The 20,245-nt window shown below is 44.2% G+C and overlaps 1 protein-coding gene across 2 annotated transcripts in view; it reads right to left on the minus strand.

The window, feature by feature from the left end:
* The window catches only part of LOC306932394 (seizure protein 6 homolog), a 172,277-nt gene that overhangs the window by 14,466 nt on the left and 137,566 nt on the right, over positions 1-20,245 (minus strand). For both annotated transcript variants that reach the window (XM_079514186.1, XM_079514185.1), the window contains exons 10-11: positions 12,707-12,903; positions 10,719-10,913 (exon numbers count right to left, since the gene is read on the minus strand). In XM_079514186.1, the coding sequence (XP_079370312.1) occupies positions 10,719-10,913; positions 12,707-12,903 (392 nt within the window). The remainder of the gene's footprint in view (positions 1-10,718; positions 10,914-12,706; positions 12,904-20,245) is intronic.

The raw sequence follows: 20,245 nt of genomic DNA on the forward strand, positions 1-20,245 counted from the left end.
TTTACGCTCATTTCAGGCAAATTCGGTTGTGGATAATTGATTTTGTGGTACATAAGTGAAACGTTTCTGCTATTTACGGCCTGTGCCTTGGACAAAATTGGAGCATTCTTTAAATTTGCATAGCCTTTGTTCTGTGCAAAATCAAGCTTGTTTTGTTTAAGGGATACAGGTCTTTTGTTATTCGTTTTAATCACACCCCTGCCCTAGCTTATTTCAGGCATTATCATTTGACTTTAAATTTTTAAGGTGGACTTTGGTTGACTGATCGTTTTAAAATCTTTCAGGATTTCAGTCAATTCATTGGCCCGTTATGCTCAAATGGGTTTGTTTTGAAGATTACAGTTCCAATTTTGAGGTGGGGATTGACTTAATTATTTTAATGATTCATTCCGATCTCTCGTTGGGCGCTGGGATTTTTAAAATAAGCTCTGTTTAAGTGTGTGGTTGATGTTTTAATTGACCAGGCAATTAAATTGTTGAGTTTACTTAATTAATACCATTTTGTCATTAGGAGTGTGAATTTCAAGAGATTCAGTCATTCCTTGGTGGCATTTAAAATTTAAGGCTCGAAATAACCTTCTGGCTAAGTGAGTGGTAGATCTAACAACCTTTTGAGGTTTTGATCGACCAGGCAATTAGCTTGCTGGTTTAATTGGTTATTTCCGTTTGGTTGGATGTATGGTTGATTAAACCTTTGAGGTTTGGTTGATCAGGCAATTGACTGATTGGGTTTAATTAATTATTTTAATTTTTACAGTTTGAAATTTTTAATTCAATTTTTTTTTTTGTGCTTATTCCCTTTTTAATTTTTATTTACTCCCTTTCTTCCTTGCAAAAGGAACTAAGGGTGTTAATAAAAAGGGGGGTTAGGGGCAGGAATAATAACACAAACGATATAGCCTTTTCACTTGTGCACAATTGTCCTCAAACCAAATTGAGGACCACAGTGCTGTTTTTACCTGAGAGGCAGCGAGGGAGCGTGGTTGTTGCATTGTTTCCTACCGCTGTCTGTTGACAGAATTGTTGCGGCTTAGAAGCATACTGTGCTGTGAGCCAGCTACACGAACAGGGAGCATGGATTTTTGCGTAGCTATAAGAAAGATGCTTAGTCTGACAGACCCTGACACTCCTAACGTCGGTCAAATAGATGCAGACACAGTCCTTTCAAATCTCCAAACTTTGGCTAGTGCTCATGCTGAATCAAGACTTTACACTGAGGCAGAACGCGAGAAATTAACTGGGCATGTATTGGCAAACTTAGTCCGGTTACATGAGCTTGATTGCTTAGCAGCCAAAGCTAACGTGGAGGCAATTGCCAGGTCTCGGCAGCAGATAAAAGACTTGACAGATGAACTTGAGTTACGAAAGGCACAGGCTCGCTTGACTGATATTGTCACCAAGCTAGCCACCGCAGATAGTAAGTTGAATAGGGCTAAACAAGAGATCGCCGACCTCAAGGCGCAGTTTACCCAGTTTCAACAGACCAACAGTGACCTCGTGGAGGCACAGCTGGAAATAACTTGCTTACAGGGCACTAATTCCCCACCGGGGACTCCTCCTTTAGGGGGGAGAGATGCCCAGTTACGGCAAAGTCTGACTTTCCAAGGCACACCCATTTTGGATGTGGAAGGAAGGTCTACAGACAGGCTGGATACCGACGTCACTTTGTGCGAAGGAACAGACTTGGGTTTGTTGATAAGCACTGACTTCTATGATTCCAGCCTGACCATTCCGGTCATTGGCAAAATCCCTGCGTTACTGCAGCGGGACCAACGGTCCCCTGATGGGACGACGGCCCCTGTGAAAAGAGACTTTGATCTAGTGTCATTACAGGCGGCTGACCCAGCCCTAGCCCACATGATGGCGCTCCTTGCTGGGGACACACCAACACCTATCCCTGACACAGACAGGGACTCAACAGAGTATTTAACCCAACTACTGTTGTCGAGCGACTACATGTCACTGGGCAATGGTCTGTTGGTGTATGCTGTTGATTCATATACTTCTCCGCGTCTAGTTATACCCCAGCACCACAGGGGGGTACTATTAAGCTTCGGCCACAACTCCCCAACTGCTGTACACCGAGGTGTCGAGGCAACCTGCGATGAGTTGTGCCAGATGGCCTATTGGCCCAAAATGTACCAAGACGTGGTTCATTATGTGAAAGGTTGTTTGACGTGCTGTCAGTTCCAACCTTCAAGTCCAACCCCGAGAACACCCTTACAAGAGAGGGGAATTATGTTCCCATGGGCAGATCTGCAGATAGATTGGATTGGACCATTTGCCAGATCTTCTCAGAAGAACTTGGCAAAGAGCATGGAGGTCAAGAAAGCCCACTATGGCAAAAGGCCCTCGCAGGACCAGCTCCACGTAAGGGGTTTGGTTCGGTGTTCCACTTTTGCTCACCAAGAGGGGATGAACAATAGGTCCCTCCCCAAATGGAAAGGCCAAGGCAAGCCAGTGACAAAATGGGTACACCGAAACCAAATCAAATTACACACGCCCCAGACAATCACCGAACTGACAGACTCTGAGACCAAAACCAAGGCGAGAGAACTCGTTGGCTGCTCTACATTGTAGAACTCCTAGCTGTGTTGTGCCTAGCCTATTGAGTTTCTCGCCTAAATAGTTTAAGCAACATAGGACCCTGTTTCCCGTGAAACAGTAAGAAACCTCCTCCCCTACCGAAACGGGATGATCACTTGGTATGTGTAACACACACACCATTAGTAATTTTTGTTTACATTTTCTTGTTTTATTATTATTAAAACGACCTCAAAGTGCCTGTGCAGAATAATGCTTCCTAAGATAGAGGGTTGACCTTTTGTTCCGTTTCCTGACTCGGTGTGAGACATGATCAAACATCAACCTCGCTAGCGGAATGAATTCAAACCTGTAGGTGCACTAGCCTGCTAAACCACCTGTGGTCACAAAATGTAGTTACTGTTTTGTTTTCTACCATTAGAGTGTGAGCCATTGCTCCTTAGTTTTTTCGTTTGTTTGTTTTTACCAGACAAAATAATTATTCCCACTAGACGTTGAGCCATTTGCTCCTTATAGTCTGTTATCGTTTGAATTTTAGTTTAACAAACGAAAGTATTATTTCCTCTCTTCTACTCTGGCCCTTGTTCCACTTTTCTCTTCTCTATCACCCTGGTTAGACCAGTACAACTTTATCAATAGGAGTAGAGAGCTCAGTGTAAAATGACTTAGGAGAAACCATGTCGTTTTGGGTGCATGATGTGGTCAATAACACTTTGACCTGCCAGCAATGACATGTTTTGACATTGTTGTGTTTCCCCTGGGAGCGTATGGTCGTGCTCGGGGAAGCCTTACACCCACCTGAATGACATTACAGACACTGCCTCCTGCCTCTCTCTCCCTCACATGGATGTTACCCCGCGCCTAGCGGAACCTTGCATCCGCCTGGATGACACTACAGACACTGTCTCCTGTCCGCTCTTTCTTCCCCACATGAATGCTACGCCATGCCTGGAGGGCATTACACCCAGCTGAATGACAGTGTTTTGAATGAATTGACATTGTTTTGTTTCCCCTGGGAGCGTATGTCGTGCTCGGGGAAGCCTGAATGACCTTCAGACACTGTCTCCTGTTTCTCTCTCTCATGGATGCTGCTCCGTGACTAGCGGAACCTGGCATCCACCTGAATGACAGTGTTTTGAATGAATTGACATTGTGTTGTTTCCCCTGGGAGCGTATGTCGTGCTCGGGGAAGCCTGAATGACATTCAGACACTGTCGCCTGTGCACTCTCTCATAGAATCTACTCTGCACCCAGCAGAACTCTACACCTACCTGAAACGACCGTACAGACACTGCCTTTCCTACCTTTCCCCTGTGTCACAGGTGCTATCCTGGGCATCCAAGGGAGTGCTACGAACATTGACACCACTACAGGGGAACGCGACCCCACTGTCGAAAAAGGGGCCCTATGGGCAAGACAGACACCCCATTGGCCTCAACTTGACATCTTGTCCCGAATGGAGGTCAGGATATGTAACTAGGCCAAACGAAGGTCCACGAACGTTGTCTTCATTTATCCTAGAGAGGGGATATGTAGCCTGACATTGGGAGGGTTTGTAATTGACAATTATGCAAGTTGAACCAATGCAACACCCCCCCCCAAACCGGTTCCTCTTGAGTGAGTATAATTTAGAGGATCAAAACCAACAGGGGGAGGGTGACATCCCTCTTGGCACTAAATCACTGGTTCACCACACACACACCAGTTCGATGTTTACACTGACTAAGCAACCAGGACGCCTCAACCTCCCAGCGACCCCTTTTGCCTTTTTAAGTGCTTAAGCAGATCGGCTGGCACGCAAGAAACCGTTCAACCAAGAAACAGACTCACAAATCAACACGCAAAACAGACCTGCGTGGAATTGGATTACAACACGCATACACACTGCCTTAAACATTCTGGGCTGCAAACACCCACGCAACGCTATAAATGAATGTGTAGGACACCTGTCCTCAAATGTTATTATTACTGTTTCTCCTCTTTGTTCTACCTATGTTCTAACCACTGCGTTGAGACCAGAGTGAACATGTCCGTCAAATGAGAGGAAATGTGTGTGCGTTGGTGCGCACGTGTGTGTGTGTGTGTGTGTGTGTGTGTGTGTGTGTGTGTGTGTGTGTGTGTGTGTGCGCACACATCTGAAAGAGAAGATTCCTTAGCGATTAGGCCAGCGATAAGGAGAGAGAGTGATAGGTGCACAGGACAGCGTCTTTCCCCTCTTCCTGTGGGCCGTAAAAGCTGTATAAACAATTCTGTTGACTCCAACTAAAACTGGTTAAAACTGGTTTTGGAGTTAGACAAAGGAAAACGCCTAATTTAGTTTGAGACCCCTTTTCAATATAACGTGTGTCACCCCAAGACACGTTGCTCATTTTGGTGCTTCTTCTCCCCGAGACGCCGGCTGCCTCAGCCGGTGGGCTCTTAGAACTGCACCGCCACGGAAACCACGTACATCAGGACTTAGAGCGAGTCCCGTTTTGCTAACCACTTGTGGGTTTCCATATGAAACGATTTGATCGACTTTTCTATACTTTATACTTTAACCAAAGAAGGACGAGTAAAGTTACACTCGCGTGCCGCGCTGGAAACTAATTTTGTCAACTTAACCCTGGTATCCAGTTTCCGAGCGCCGCTGAGGTTCCATCATCACAAAGGTTGGTCAAGGATGTGTTTGATAACATTCAAGCTCCCAGAACGACATTCTTTTAATACAAAATAGTGTTCAGAACTAATGATAGGATTAGCTACCCTTTTGACGTAGTTTTGTCATTTAAATCTTAAAAGTGACGCCAACCATAGAGCCCTCCTCGCGAGAACCTCTTTCCTCTTTCCTCTTTCCTCTTTCCTCTTTCTTCTTCCTAAAACTATACTATCCATATTCTTTGCTACGTGTTTTAAACAGAACGAAGCTATAATTGTAATATCATTTTGACCAGATCGAATTTAATTGTGTACTACCATTGACTAACTCCGCTTCACCGCGCGAGTTATCAAGGGTAGGACTCACACCGGCCTGGCAAAATATATATTTTCAATGCACAACAGTTTATTTAGCTGAAGCTCATGTCTCCACTAAATACCTGTTGACGCGCTCGTTCATTTGCTATGTGGTATTATTTTTGAATGAATGATTGCACACAACCAGGTGCAAGCATTTTGTAACAGTATTTCGATATAATAAATATCTCATTTTGCTGGTACAATCTAAACAAATCTCCGGACTATTCTTTGATTCCGTCTGTGTGTATTTGATTTGTTTTATATTGGGGGAACTGTAACACAGTATTTATTCATACCAGGTATTCGTAACTCACGTCTTCAGATAGACGTTTTTATGATAAGATACACAGTATGTACATAGTTTCAAATCGCTTCATTCCGAGTGGAAACTATGTGCATATTGACAGGCTAAGTGACTCACGTCTTCAATTGGACGTTAATGAGATGCAAGTAGATAGGAATTAAATGTGTATTCGATTCGCTGGCGAGTCGGGGTTGCATTTGATTTCTGGCTAATTGACATCATAATCTTGCCTAATAATCCCTACAGGCACAAAGAACACTTTTATTTTGTCAAGTTTAAAAAAAATGGTAATGGTAATTTCCATGGTCCACAGAGAGGTGGTCCGCGGTCCGGTCGTGGTCCGCGGTCCGGTCGTGGACCGCGGCCCGCCTATTGAGGACCCCTGCTATAAACAATCAAATGGTACCTCGTCAGATAATCCCCACATAGCCAACAACTTCCGTGAATCGACTTCACTGTAGTAGCCTTTTCATAAATTATATTTGTACTTATGCTGTCGGCTGTCGTGAAAGTTTATAGTTAGAGAAATTCAAAGTCCTGCTGTCTGCCAATCCAAGAAAAGAACAGAGTACAGGGCGTATTTTGTTATCAAGGGCTACTGGCACAATGGACTGACCAAGTCACTCGTCTGAAGGTGCTCGATCCGTCCTCAATCATCATCCTTGTTAGATAATCATAGAGGGGGTGGGAAGGGTTACGTCAGGAGAGCTTCCATCTTCCTCCTCATCCGCCCCTCCGTAACTAACAGAATATCCATTTTAACTCCAACTGCAAAACCAGCCTTCGATCTTCACCACCAGCTTGTTCCGTTGCTGAGTGCCCACTGAATTGATGTTACCCCCTCCACACACACACACGAGAATATGGCAAAGAGAGGACTGTTGCACACATTGAAGGACCTGAGCCTCTTCAGGAAGAATAGCCTGCTGCCCTGCTCTGTCCCTTTTTCTCATTACCAACAGTAACTGAATATATATCATTTTTTGAATGGTAACTTTTATTACACAATAGCCCTACTCACTCTGACCTTTTTGAATCCTGCAGCACGTGACCAATAACGCACAGTATGAAGAAAACAAAAACTAACACTAAAACTACTAAACTAAAACAAAGCGAACAAATAAAAACTAGCTAACCCGCTCTAAAAACGAATTAGAAAAATTGTCAAAACCAACTAAGACTAAGCTTCATGCGTGACGTTTCATTCAGGACTTGCTCTGTGCAATTTTGAAATGGGGCTAAGCAGTCTGTTGAAACCAATGGGCAGCATTGCAGAAGTCGTCAAAAGTTGTTTTATCGACTTTTCAGTTTACTTTGAAGGGCTCGCGCCAAGCGCATTAGCTCGGTATAAACAAAGGTTGGTGTTAAAGGGTGTTCTATGTTAGTCTACAGCTCCACCCTGTGCTCACCAGTGCACATTTCACAGTCAACCCTGCTGTCTGAAATACTGAGGTCTGCATGTGAGGTAGTCTGTAATCCAGGCCACCAGGCTGCATGTGAGGTAGTCTGTAATCCAGGCCACCAGGCTGCATGTGAGGTAGTCTGTAATCCAGGCCACCAGGCTGCATGTGAGGTAGTCTGTAATCCAGGCCACCAGGCTGCATGTGAGGTAGTCTGTAATCCAGGCCACCAGGCTGCATGTGAGGTAGTCTGTAATCCAGGCCACCAGGCTGCATGTGAGGTAGTCTGTAATCCAGGCCACCAGGCTGCATGTGAGGTAGTCTGTAATCCAGGCCACCAGGCTCCATGCTCCACCTGCATCACTGAGAGCTTCTCGGCAAGTCAGCGTGGTTTGAAAACTTGAAGAACATGATTCTCACAGTGCTGTACAGCCTCTGTGGAGCAGGTATAGATGATGATACCATGACACCCAAATGTTTGATAGGCAAACTTCAGATCAGGACCAGGATAGGTTTGACCTTCCACTGACTCACTTCTGTTCTGAAACAAAAGGTCCTGGAGTAAAGACCCGGGAATGACAACTCTGCCGGCTTCCATCCAGATGGGGGGAGGCCAGGACTATCGCTGCGTAACAGGAGCCATTGTTTCTGAAGATAAGATCGGATCGTACAGCTTGTCAGCCTGAGCCCGGATACATTAGCCCACAGAGGGGGTGTATAAAGAGATTAGCACTGCCTCTCACAGCAGCCCATCCCAAACCCAATTCTGGGCTCAGCAGGAGAGGGGCCAGCGTAGCAGTGGTGACCGCATGGAAGTCAGCCATCTTGGAAGCAAGGTCTCCATCCCCTGCCAGTAAATCTGGTCATCACCATTGCAAAGCACTCTTGTCGTTAGCGTTGTTTGTGCATGTGTGGCGTGTCTGTCTGTCTGTCTGTCTGTCTGTCTGTCTGTCTGTCTGTCTGTCTGTCTGTCTGTCTGTCTGTCTGTCTGTCTGTCTGTCTGTCTGTCTGTGTGTGTGTGTGTGTGTGTGTGTGTGTACTAGTCACTAGTATATATTACACTAGTACATATTACACTAGTGCATATACACACTTTTACTTGCATGACCACTATTGTGTCAGTGTGAGTGCACAAGTGTGCCCAAGAGCACAAATAGGCTAATGGGTTTATATTGTATTGTTCATAGATTTCATATAGCATTCAACATAAAAATAATCTATTGCCAAAACCAACTTAGTTTATATGGAATTTGTTTCCAAGTGCTTGGATATAACAACAAGAACAAGAAGAATGTGGAACTAACTAATACTTCCATTAGTGTTTATGAAGCATGCTATGATACATGAACCACGTGATCGCCTCACGGCCAGATCAAAGAGTGTTATAACTCTCTTTCAATGGCGTCTGGGCCTGCAGAGCTCATGGTTATATATCCCCATGTCCAGCAGCCTGCAGCATATTGTGCAATCCTGGCTCACTGACTCCATCTTGAGCCAGGGCAGAGGCCAGCTGGCTCTGTCCTTATCGCATGGAGAGCCTGGCCTGCACACTAGTCACTAGTTGTCCTGGCAAGTTTGGTGTCCTCAGTGCAATATGAGTCATCCCAATGTTGTGTATTGTTTGCACACTAGTTCATCTAGAGTTTCTTTCTATAAACAGATAGAAAATTGCCTCTTTTTTTATATACAGCCGGAACTGGGAAAGCTTTAGAAAGGCTTTACTATTTACTTAACAAAATGGTTTGATTAAAAGAGCATATCTATCTGCTGCTATCTACTGATTGTAAGAAGAGGGAATCCTAGCCTGGCTAATAAGCCAGACCGAATCAGCCGTTGGCAAAAAGAAATTGCCTGCCCACACGACAGTGTGATTTGAGTCTGGCTTATTAGGGAATCCATGCTCTCTAACGTTGCGGCGCTGTGGTGTAGTTGGTTAAAGCACCTGTCTAACAGGAGATCTAACAGGAGATCTAACAGGAGATCTAACAGGAGATCTAACAGGAGATCTAACAGGAGATCTAACAGGAGATCCTGGGTTTGAAATCCCAGCAGTGCCTTTTCAGGTCTTCAAAATTGTAGATCTCCGTTCATGGAAACGGACTGAAGCTGCACAGAACCAAATTAGATGTGCTATACAAGAACTGTATACAAGACTGTGTCCTTGACTTAGCACAGTGCAAACTGCAGATCAGCCAGCTCTGAGAACAAAGTCCACATACCACTGTTGGCTTAGTTAGTTAAAACATTGGCCTAGTTCCCTAGTAAATCGTGTGTTGCATTCAGTGTTATAAGATGCTTATAAAATGCTCAAAAATATGAAACAGCCTATGGGCAGGCATGCCCAGATGCGTTCTGTTTCATAGAACTAGTCAAAGTCGTACGATTTGTCACACACGCAGTGAAATTTGTTCTCCGCATTTGACCCATCTCCTGGAGCGGTGAGCGGTGAGCTGCAGCCGTGCCGCGCTCGGGAATCATTTGATTAGTTGATTTGACCCCCCAATCCAACCCATTGATGCTGAGTGCCAAGCAGGGAGGCATTGGGTCCCATTTGTACAGTCTTTGGTATGACCCGGCCAGGGATCAAACCCCGACCTCCCAGTTTCATGGCGGACACTCTAACCACAAGGCCACTGACTGGCTAACTAGAGTTAGTAAAACTTAGTAAAACACACTCCACAAATCTGCTAATCTGCTCCACAAAGCACTATAATTCATGGTGCAAAAATGAAAATACTCAAGTTAAGTTGTACCAAATTGTACTTAAGTACATTACTTGCTTAAATGCACTTATAAGATAGGTTCCGAAAGATGGTGAACTATATGCCTATGACGTCAATATTGGTAGAGGGCGCAAATCCACAGGTTCATGTACTTTTTATTTGCATTGTAATCCCCATAGGGGTATTTTAGATCGCCTCATATAAGTACTGTGTTTGAAAAATAAACATGTCACCCCGGCCACTTCACTCATATGGATATGAAGAATCAACTGACTGAGAGAAAACGCTAATGTTACTGCTACTGAATTAGTTACATTTTCGCTAGAAACAGACTGTATCATATATGAGTGACTGACTGTCGCAAACGATACAGAGACACCTCCCTGACAATAACACAGAGACAGCTTGTTTATTTTTGGACCACAACGCTTAAATGAAACGATTTTAAGATGACCCCATGTTATTCTCCATAGAGAAATTACTTCCGTGAACCAGGGGACGAGTGAGTGACGTCAGGACTTCGGCGCTCTATAGGGGTGAAAGACTAATCAAACCAGCTGGTATAGTCCGAAGTTTCCACCACTGCAAACCTGTCCATTGTTGTGCTTCCTGGCTGGGGGCACAAGTGGTGTTACTAATTACCTCTCTGACTGAGAAAGGAGAGGCCGCACAGCTCGTACTCACGATGCCAACACATTTTTATTTTTCCAACGTTTTGGCAACAAGTTGCCTTCTTCAGGGAATGATTACCTCTCTCACAGCTGGGCAGATCGCCACTCCAGGTGAGGTCCCACTGGCACATGAGCAGCTCCGTGCCAACCACCTGGTATCCCGGGTAACACTGGTAGGTCACCACCGTGCCGTGCACCAGCTCCGGGTGGGAGGTGCTCTTCCAGCCGTTGGAGATCTCTGGAAGCTCTGGGCACGTGTCGTTACGAGGAACCTCTGGGGAAGTGGAGAGAGAGAGAGAGAGAGAGAGAGAGAGAGAGACAAAGAGAGAGAGAGAGAGAGAGAGAGAGAGAGAGAGAGAGAGAGAGACAGAGAGAGAGAGAGAGAGAGAGAGAGAGAGAGAGAGAGAGAGAGAGAGAGAGAGAGAGAGAGAGACAGAGAGAGACAGAGAGAGAGACAGAGAGAGAGACAGAGAGAGACAGAGGGAAGAAGGGTAGGTGGAGAATGACGTAAATATATCTCGTTGGATCATCCAGCACTCGGGTCCTTCTTTCCTGCACATTGTGATATTTATACATTTTATCAAGGTCATCTATCTACTGCAGGGGTGGGCAACTTTGTCGATGGAGGGGGCCACTATATTTCCACACTCACTCCCTAGGGCCATATATTACTGTCATAGCAAAAATAGCCGATCTACAAGCTCAAAACGCGTCGCACTGCGACGCGTTTTGAGCTTGTAGATCGGCTATTTTTGCTATTGAAATCTTGAATATTTTTTTGCTCTATTTGAATTGGAATCCTGAAAATTAACATTTTTATGTCATTTGAAATGCCTTTAATTATACTGGTCTTGAGCATTGAGCTACTAATTTAGACTGAAGTAGGCCTAATTAAAGCAGGTCATGTTTGCATGTTGTGGAATTGTAACAGCTGAAACCAATACTATATCAGAATTCTGACATTAACCTGAGGGCCACATTAAGTGAAGGTGGGGGCCGCATGTGGCCCCCGGGCCGCCAGTTGCCCATGTATGATCTACTGCCTAGTGTGCATATTAGGCTGTGAGTTTTATGTATGCTGCCTTTGTCTTCTGTCTGAACGTACATCCCTGCAGTGTCCTCTAGCGTGAGTCCCATTCTGTATGTGACTTGTCCACGTCATCATTCAATGGGTTAGTGTTCATTCTTTTCTATTGAATTTTTCATTGTGCACAGAACAAACGTTGGTGTAAATTTAAGACTGAGAATTCGACATAGGACTGAGCGCCAAATCAAACAGTACTTAGTTGGCAATGTAATTCTGCAAAAACATGAGGGAGTGCGCTTGCATGGTGAATGCTTATTTTCCTGTTTTTCTTGTCAGGCGACTCAGAGAATGAATCCCTTGGGACAATGAGTGTACTCTACTCTGCCAGGCTCCTTGGCTGCAACCACTCTGTCCAAAAGGGACAAGCCAGGAGGTTCAAAGCCCTGTGTTTACTAGGCTCATTTGGGCAAACCCACCAGGGTAATTGTGTTCAGGTACCATGCAGTCCAATTCTGAGACAACGGCACCCCCCCCCCCCCCCCCCCCCCACCCCCACCCCCACACTCCCTTGGCAGCATTCATTTATATATTTTCTCAACGTGACAGGTGAACTCACAACTTCCTATTTCCATTTTGCTATTTGCTACCTGCATGCTGCAGCCCCCCCCACCACTAAGAATTAAGTACATTTTATCAGAGTTAGTTTGTTGGCCGTGGTAGTGTTGTGTGTGGACGCAGTGATGGAATGGATTGATAGCACTGATAAATCTTTAAATCTTTGGTATCTTTGTTCTACTAGCCCTTACCCGTTGTGAGATATTGCCCCCCCCCCTGGTGGCCACCGGGTGCGTTTTTAATTCACTAATAAATTCATTATTAATTTATAATTTGTTAAATTGGTAAAGTGGGAGTGATTGGTGCAGGCGGTGAGGAGATAAGGCGATGTTTCTGACAGACAGACACACAGACACACATTCAGACATTCGGTTAATTATAGTATGATGATAGTGTCCAGTTCTAGAGCCTGAGTGGATTTTTACCGAAGAAGTGGACCATGAAGCCATTGCCGTAGCCGTAGATGTTGGTGGCTGGGTCGGACTGGAACTGGATGGTGACGTCGGCTGTAGAGGTGTAAAGCTTGTAGCGGGGGCGCGCCCCGCCATACTGACCCAGAACCTTGGCCGTCAGGTCGTCGCCATCGTAGAAGGTCAAAAGGTCATTCTTGCCTATGTTCAGCCTGCAGAGACAAGGTGGCAGAAATCAGTACACACTGAAGCAAAGAGCTGTAATGCATGTTTTTTCCATTGAACACACGTGAAGATTTAAAGCCTGATTATAACAATGATTTGGCCATGACTGATGAGACTATCCACTGTCCACTATGACAGGGTGTGCTTGTGAACGACTGTTATCTGTGAAAGTCAGCTGTTACTTAAGATGTTGAGTCTTTTCAGTTTTAAAAGGCTTGTAGTGTGTTAAAGTTTTAACACGGTACTATAACACATATTTATTATTATTATTATTTGTGGACTACTGAAAAGTTTCTTTTCCCTTTTTACCTCCTTTATGATGAATTCCTGTTCTGTCCTTTGTATATATAGAAGTGTCTATTTGTACGTCTCTAAATGTTTTTGATGAATTGAACATGGTGGACCCTATTGGAAACAAGTGTAATGCTTAATTGGGTCGTCCACTCACAGTTAACAGCCTTTGTATTGAGTTTGTGCTTGAAATGTACTGTAATTCTGCAAACTGTTAATACATTTTTCAATCAATCAAAAAAGTCAGCTATCCTCTCGTGGCATATGATGCGAACCACAGTGTGACATTCTCAAGATAGAAACTATATGCTAAGACAGGATTTATCCTTACTTAGGCACACGTCTGCCTTGCTTTGCATCTCATTATATATCCCCCTCCAAATGCAGCAGATTACACTATAGTGCGTCGCAGTCCCGCCCCCTACCATGGACCAGGAAATGATTCTCCGTTCATTTTCCTCATAGACATTTCAGAAAGTATTTATTTAAAGACGTTTACGCCGCGGACAAAGCCAACTCGAGTCGTGACAAATCATGACAACAAACACAATTTTTGGGGCCGAAAAAATAATTAGAAAGAAAAAAAAAACGGCAGGTTACAACACTTTTTTTGTTGTTTTTCTTCTTTGTAATTATTTGTTTGGTCCAAAATATTGTGTGTGTTGTCATGATTTGTCACGACTCCAGTTGGCTTCGTACGACGCTTAAAAGGTCTTTAAATAAATGCTTTACAAAATGTCTATGGGAAAAATGCAGGGACTGCGACGCTCTATAGTGCTGCATTGGATTCTGAGTAACTGAGTGTCTATTTTGGTCAGAAACAACTCTCATTTCTTCTGTGTCTAAAAGTAAACTGAGGGTGCCCTTCCAGAAAACACTTCACTTGAGTGTACCACAAAAGCATTCAGACACTGCTGTTCCCGTCTATAATGTGCTGATGGCAAACTGTCTGGAAATATCCCAAAATTGTTTCGCTGGCATCACCGTGTGTTAGAAGCATCTTGGGGAATTGAATATACATCACATAAAAACATAAAAGTTTGCCACAATTTCTCATTTTACAAAGGGACTGTCCATTCTAATGACTACTATGATATGTGACAGCAATTTCTTGTTATATTCACGTACCTCAATCAAGCAGCTGTGTGAGCACATGCCAGCACAATTATGTCATTATATTGCTGAACACAGTTGCATTTCTCTCTCAAATTATAGGCCTATATACCCTCATTTGGGAATAGAGTGGGCAGGCATTCATTTTCTCACATATGAAACAACTACACTATAATGATTCTGAGCGATTCCCTTCATCCCCTGATGCATTATTGTCTCCCAATGGGAACCATGTCTTGGATAGAGGATAATGTGCCTCGCAACAAGGCGTGACGGGTGGTCACTGTTGCGAACAGCATGATGATTATGAGGTTAGCCACATGTGCTACACACATTGCTATTTACACCCCTCCAGCATTTAGAGGAGCTTCTGAAACTGCATCCGAGGGATAATTCCAGCAGACAGATGGATGACAGAATCATATAATGTTATTAGCAATGAATGTTGAACCCTAAAAAGGAATGGAGCCTTAGCTTGCAAAGAAAAGGACCACTTTTTGAATTTTGGAGTTGGAATTATTCTGTCTGCACCGAGAAAATTGCTGCTGCAGCAAACCTCAGTGCTGTTTAGAACACGTCACCTGGGATGGAGCTATCTTCCTTTGTAGAGAGAGGGGATGTAGAGCGTAGAGGATATGACTTAGGCAGAATAAAGCAGTGACATGCTCTATGCTGTCGCTAATTAATCACCAGCGGCTCCTGATAAAACTCATTAGCGAGCCAGAGATTGAGCCATTAATCTCTCTGGGAGCATGTTGAAATCAAGAGCTCAGGAGCTTCAGAATGAATCAACACACTGCGATCCCCAGAGAAAAGACCAAAATGTCTACTACTTTCGATCTTTTTTGGCCAACATGAGAAGAATTGCAAGAGTATAGTCTGAGGCTGATCTGTGTTCCAGCTAGGCCTGCAGTGAGGAATGGCCAGTTCTCTTTATAGACTGAACAGCTTGGGTTGTTTCATAACTACAGAGGCGCTCGCACGCACGCATGCACGCACGCACGCACGCACGCACACGCACACACACAAGCGTGCAATGCATACACGTCCACTTACAGTACATAAACCATCAAGGTCACACGAACGAGCACGCACGCACGCACGCACGCACGCACGCACGCACGCACGCACGCACGCACGCACGCACGCACGCACGCACGCACGCACGCACGCACGCACGCACGCACGCACGCACGCACGCACGCACGCACGCACGCACGCACGCACGCACGCACGCACGCACGCACGCACACACACACACACACACACACACACACACACACACACACACACACACACACACACACACACACACACACACACACACACACACACACACACACACACACACACACACACACACACACACACACACACACACACACACACACACACACACACACACACACACACACACCTAAGAAGGACTAAGGTACACATATACACACACTTACACACATTATTGACATTAAGTCAGTTACACGCATGTTCTGTACGTGTTCTTGACAGACTTCTAAAACCCACAGCTGCAAATCCTCCCAGCTTTCCATGTTCATTTGATTCCAAACAGATGAAAACTCTCACCTACTCAGAGGGCAAGACAGATTGAGAAATATTGTTCGCTGGTGTCAAATCTGTTGTGATTAAGTTAAACAAGGCTTTGCAGTTTGCATAGCTCCACAGTGCATCTGTGGAGAAAAAAATCAATCACAGCTTCCAGTCCCTGACACTAATTTGATTTAGTTCAATTTGAAAAAACAAGGCTCAGCTTGGCTTGGCCCACGGGAGCAGCTGCCACAAACCGCCTGCTTTCACAACACATTTTACCCCTACTACTCTCGATAGGCTTTGTCACTTTACTTTCTCTGAAAATAATCTACAGTATTTTCACCTCCGTATACAGTATACGGAGGTGAAATGTGTCTGTATGCCACTTTTGCATTCATTCTTTTGATATGCTTCAGTCAAATTGTTTGCCATATACTCAAAATTAGTTTAATATCTATCTACCTGTTCCAATAAAGAGCACCTGCGTCTGAGCCATTAAAACCAAGCAGCGCAACCTTCATCTATTGTAAACTAATTTTTATCACTCGGTTTTAGGAATAGTATGAGAATGACATGACAATCATATTATGTGATGTAGGTAATGTTTGGTAATAGGTAAGGTAATTACGCTGCAATTTATAATAAAGTAAAAAAACTGACAAGGAAATAGGGTTGTCTAAGTACATGAACTTAAGAACAGACTTATTGAAGTCCAATTGAGAGAAATGTACACCCCTGCATTTTCAGTATATTTTCAAGTACATTTGTGATGTAATATTGTGAAATACAACCACTGCGTACAATAGAGATTTGCATCACATTTTAATATCTTCTGATATGTAAATCTTTCTATTTAGCAGAAAATCCACAACCAACTGAATCTTTCATGAACCTGCCACAAGAAACCTCCATTAAAGGGCCACTTCACCCCTTTTGCAACCAGATCTTATGCGAAGTGGCCACTGTACATCACTGTACATCACACATGAAGACAATCTACCAAAATTATACTGCTCCATTAATAAATAAATAAAAACATCCCCAATAGTTCACAACATTCCCCATTAGGGTCTGCCGTCCTCGATTGGGTAAGTCATTGAAGGAGCCATCAGTAGAAACTTAACCAAATTAAGCCCCCAATCCATTACTGTTATAGTTATAGCCAACATTGAAAGTGTATTAAGACAATATTTGGACAAATATGGCAGACCAGCCATAGTGACAAGCTCTGAGACAAGGTGTACCTGAAACTATGTTGAATTGTAACATGCTTAAGTTTCTTACACAAAAGCACATCTGGCTAATGGTGTTAATGTAGTGCTACTCTCAAGAAAATAAATTCTGAATCACCTTTGAAGGCTAAATCCTGATGATGTTAATACAATATAACTAGTAGTGGTTGTAGGCGGTCTCCCTACTATTCTACTGAATTATGACCCTCATATGACACCAGGTCAATATATGTCAATAAAGTTATTTGAATCAGACAGTGCATGCACCAGACTGGACTTAGATCCACCGCCATCTTTATTGTAGTTGGGACATCATAGCAATTACCTCTCCTCATCGGCCAAAGGAGGCAATTATGGACATTAAGCTTTAATTCATGAATTAACTTTAACTACTACAATATGCACCTCCTCACCTTTTCTATTTTATTATAATTATCGTTTTACTAATTTGGGTGCTATACGGTACAGTCCTGTGAGAGGCAGCATGAACTGAGACATGTCTTCAGTGGACATGTCTCACAAATGTTGGGCAGATTCAGTATAGGTGCGATAACAGAATCTTAAAGGCTCATACATAGTCTGGATTTTCGGTGGTTAGGTGACCACCAAACTACAACATGAAGGCTCATACATAGTCTGGATTTTCGGTGGTGGGGTGACCACCGAACTACAACATGACGTCACGAGCCGCGGTGAAGAGCAAACCACCGCCACCGCCCCAGCCCTTCTCTCTGTTTTTACTCACCACCGCTCAACGTTATTTCAGCTCCGGTGGTCACCTCGTCACCGAAAATCCAGACTATGAATGAGCCTTAACAGTCAGTGCATCTTTGAAGTATGGGCAGCACGAGCCAGCGAACAGTAGGAGCTTCATGAGACAAACTCTCCTATACTCATTCCCCCCTCGCTCCCTCCTCTCTCATTTCATGGCGATCCATAATTGTAATTTGATACGCCCCAGTGATAATGTCCCTTCTGCCATTACACAGATGTGGTCATTAACGAATGAAATGTGTGTATGTGAGCAATGTACTGTACAGTGTGTGGGTATGTGGGCAGAGAGAGAGAGAGAGAGAGAGAGAGAGAGAGAGAGAGAGAGAGAGAGAGAGAAAGCGCGAGAGAGAGAGAGAGTGAGAGAGAGAGAGAGAGAGAGAGAGAGAGAGAGAGAGAGAGAGAGAGAGAGAGAGAGAGAGAGAGAGAGGAACCCGGCCAGGCCAGGCGGGATAATATATTATCATCAATATATAATTATCAATTAGCTTGCACTGAGGAAAATGGTTGGATGCCGGACAGGTTTACTCAGTCAGAGAGCACGTCAAGCTTTTATGATTTAAGAACAGAGCAGTTTCACAGTCAGGCTGATCAATTAACAGGCCACTAAATCTGAGACCTGAGCATTAATCCATACAACGTCATCACTGTAGTGTACAGTATGCACACACAATGCTTGTTTTCCCCCTTTTTTCTATAATTTTTATCCCACAATTTTGTAACCCATTTTTTCACCCGGTGCCAGTTTCCTAATAACCCTGGGTGCTACTCTCCCTCTGCCAACCTGGGGAGAGCCCCGAACGGACCTTTAAAAGGGACACAAAAAAATATATGTTAATGACGTTTAGAAGATTTAGAACACTCATGGGGGTCTTTATGTGTGTAATATGTGGTTTTAGATATTTTAGATTTTAGCAGTGAGCCCGCGTGTCTCTGATGTCATCGACACTGGGCTCACTTCCTTCCTGGACTACAATTCCCATAATGCTTTGGTGCACTGCTCCTCCTTGTGGATAGATAACATGTAGTCCAGGAAGTAAGTGAGCCCAGTGTCCATGACATCAGAGCATAGAGTATAAAGAAGGATAGAGACTGAACTGGCGCGAAGCTCCAATGCGGAAGTGCAAACGCGCTCAACGTTAAAGCCCAGCTGCACGGGGTTTCCTCGTCATACTTCCACGGGTCCGCCTGCAGTCCCTCCTCTTACCACCAGGGCCCAGTGCTTCAACGTTGGAAAGCCTCACTGGCCCCTTGCATCAGAGACACTGGGCTCACTGCTAAAATCTAAAATATCTAAAACCACATATTACTCACATAAAGACCCCCAGGAAAGTGTTCTAAATCTTCTAAACATCATTAACATACGTATATGTTTTTGCAAAAAGGGTGAAGTTTCCCTTTAATGCATTGAGGAGGGGACACGACGGGAGAACATGCAACCTCCTCCACACAGAAAGGCCCCTTCGCTAGCCCCCATAGGGCATTAGCAGTGGGCGTGGTTTTCTGGTTCCACTGAAAAATTGTCCATTCATTTTTCCCATAGAGATTTACAAAAAATATTTTAAGCCTAGAATCAAGTCACCCAGGATCCTGGTGAATCATGACCATAAAACCTTTGATTCTGTGAAAAAAATTAAATAAAAATGCTAAACAAAGGTTCAGTCAGATAACTCACGAATAGATTTAACCAATATTTATTATAGAATGAGAATATATTATAAGTATGCATATAATATTTTGTCTTGGCGTTCGGCTCTGCTATATTTTTCTCCCTGCTCGGCACAATTAAACACCATTATTAAACATTAAGAGCAGGGAGATAGATACAATAACAATTAACCCCCCATGGGGAACAGAAATAACAAAGCCGGTGGTGCTGGGGTGGTGGTGGGAGCAAACATCACATAAAAACCAGGAACCACATGCAGAAGGAAAGCAGGAAGAGCATGCAGTCTAGGGCAAGGACTGTCTAAAGAGGACGAGACGCGAAGACCGTACGGGCGACGCCATGTTGCTTATGGTTATCCATGGAAGGACATGCGCAGTTGAGACCAAGGAAGCTGAACGCGGAAGTGTTGGCTGCATATAGCCCATTGCGCATGTTTTTTTCCTTCCATGGAGCACCATAAGCAACATGGCGTCGCCCGTGCGGTCTTCGCGTCTCGTCCTCTTTAGACAGTCCTTGGTCTAGGGGAGCTTAAATACCCCGCCCAATTTCAGCTGACTGCCACATCAGCGAATGACATGTGGGTCTTGCAAACACTGAATACACCCACATAGTAATGCAGCATATTAACTAACTCCGCAAGCTACGTATCATTTATTTAGTAGGGATGCACGACTAATCGGTAGCATAATCGGAATAGGCCATATC

This window comes from Electrona antarctica (assembly GCF_951216825.1).
Source record: "Electrona antarctica genome assembly, chromosome: 11".
NCBI lineage: Eukaryota > Metazoa > Chordata > Actinopteri > Myctophiformes > Myctophidae > Electrona > Electrona antarctica.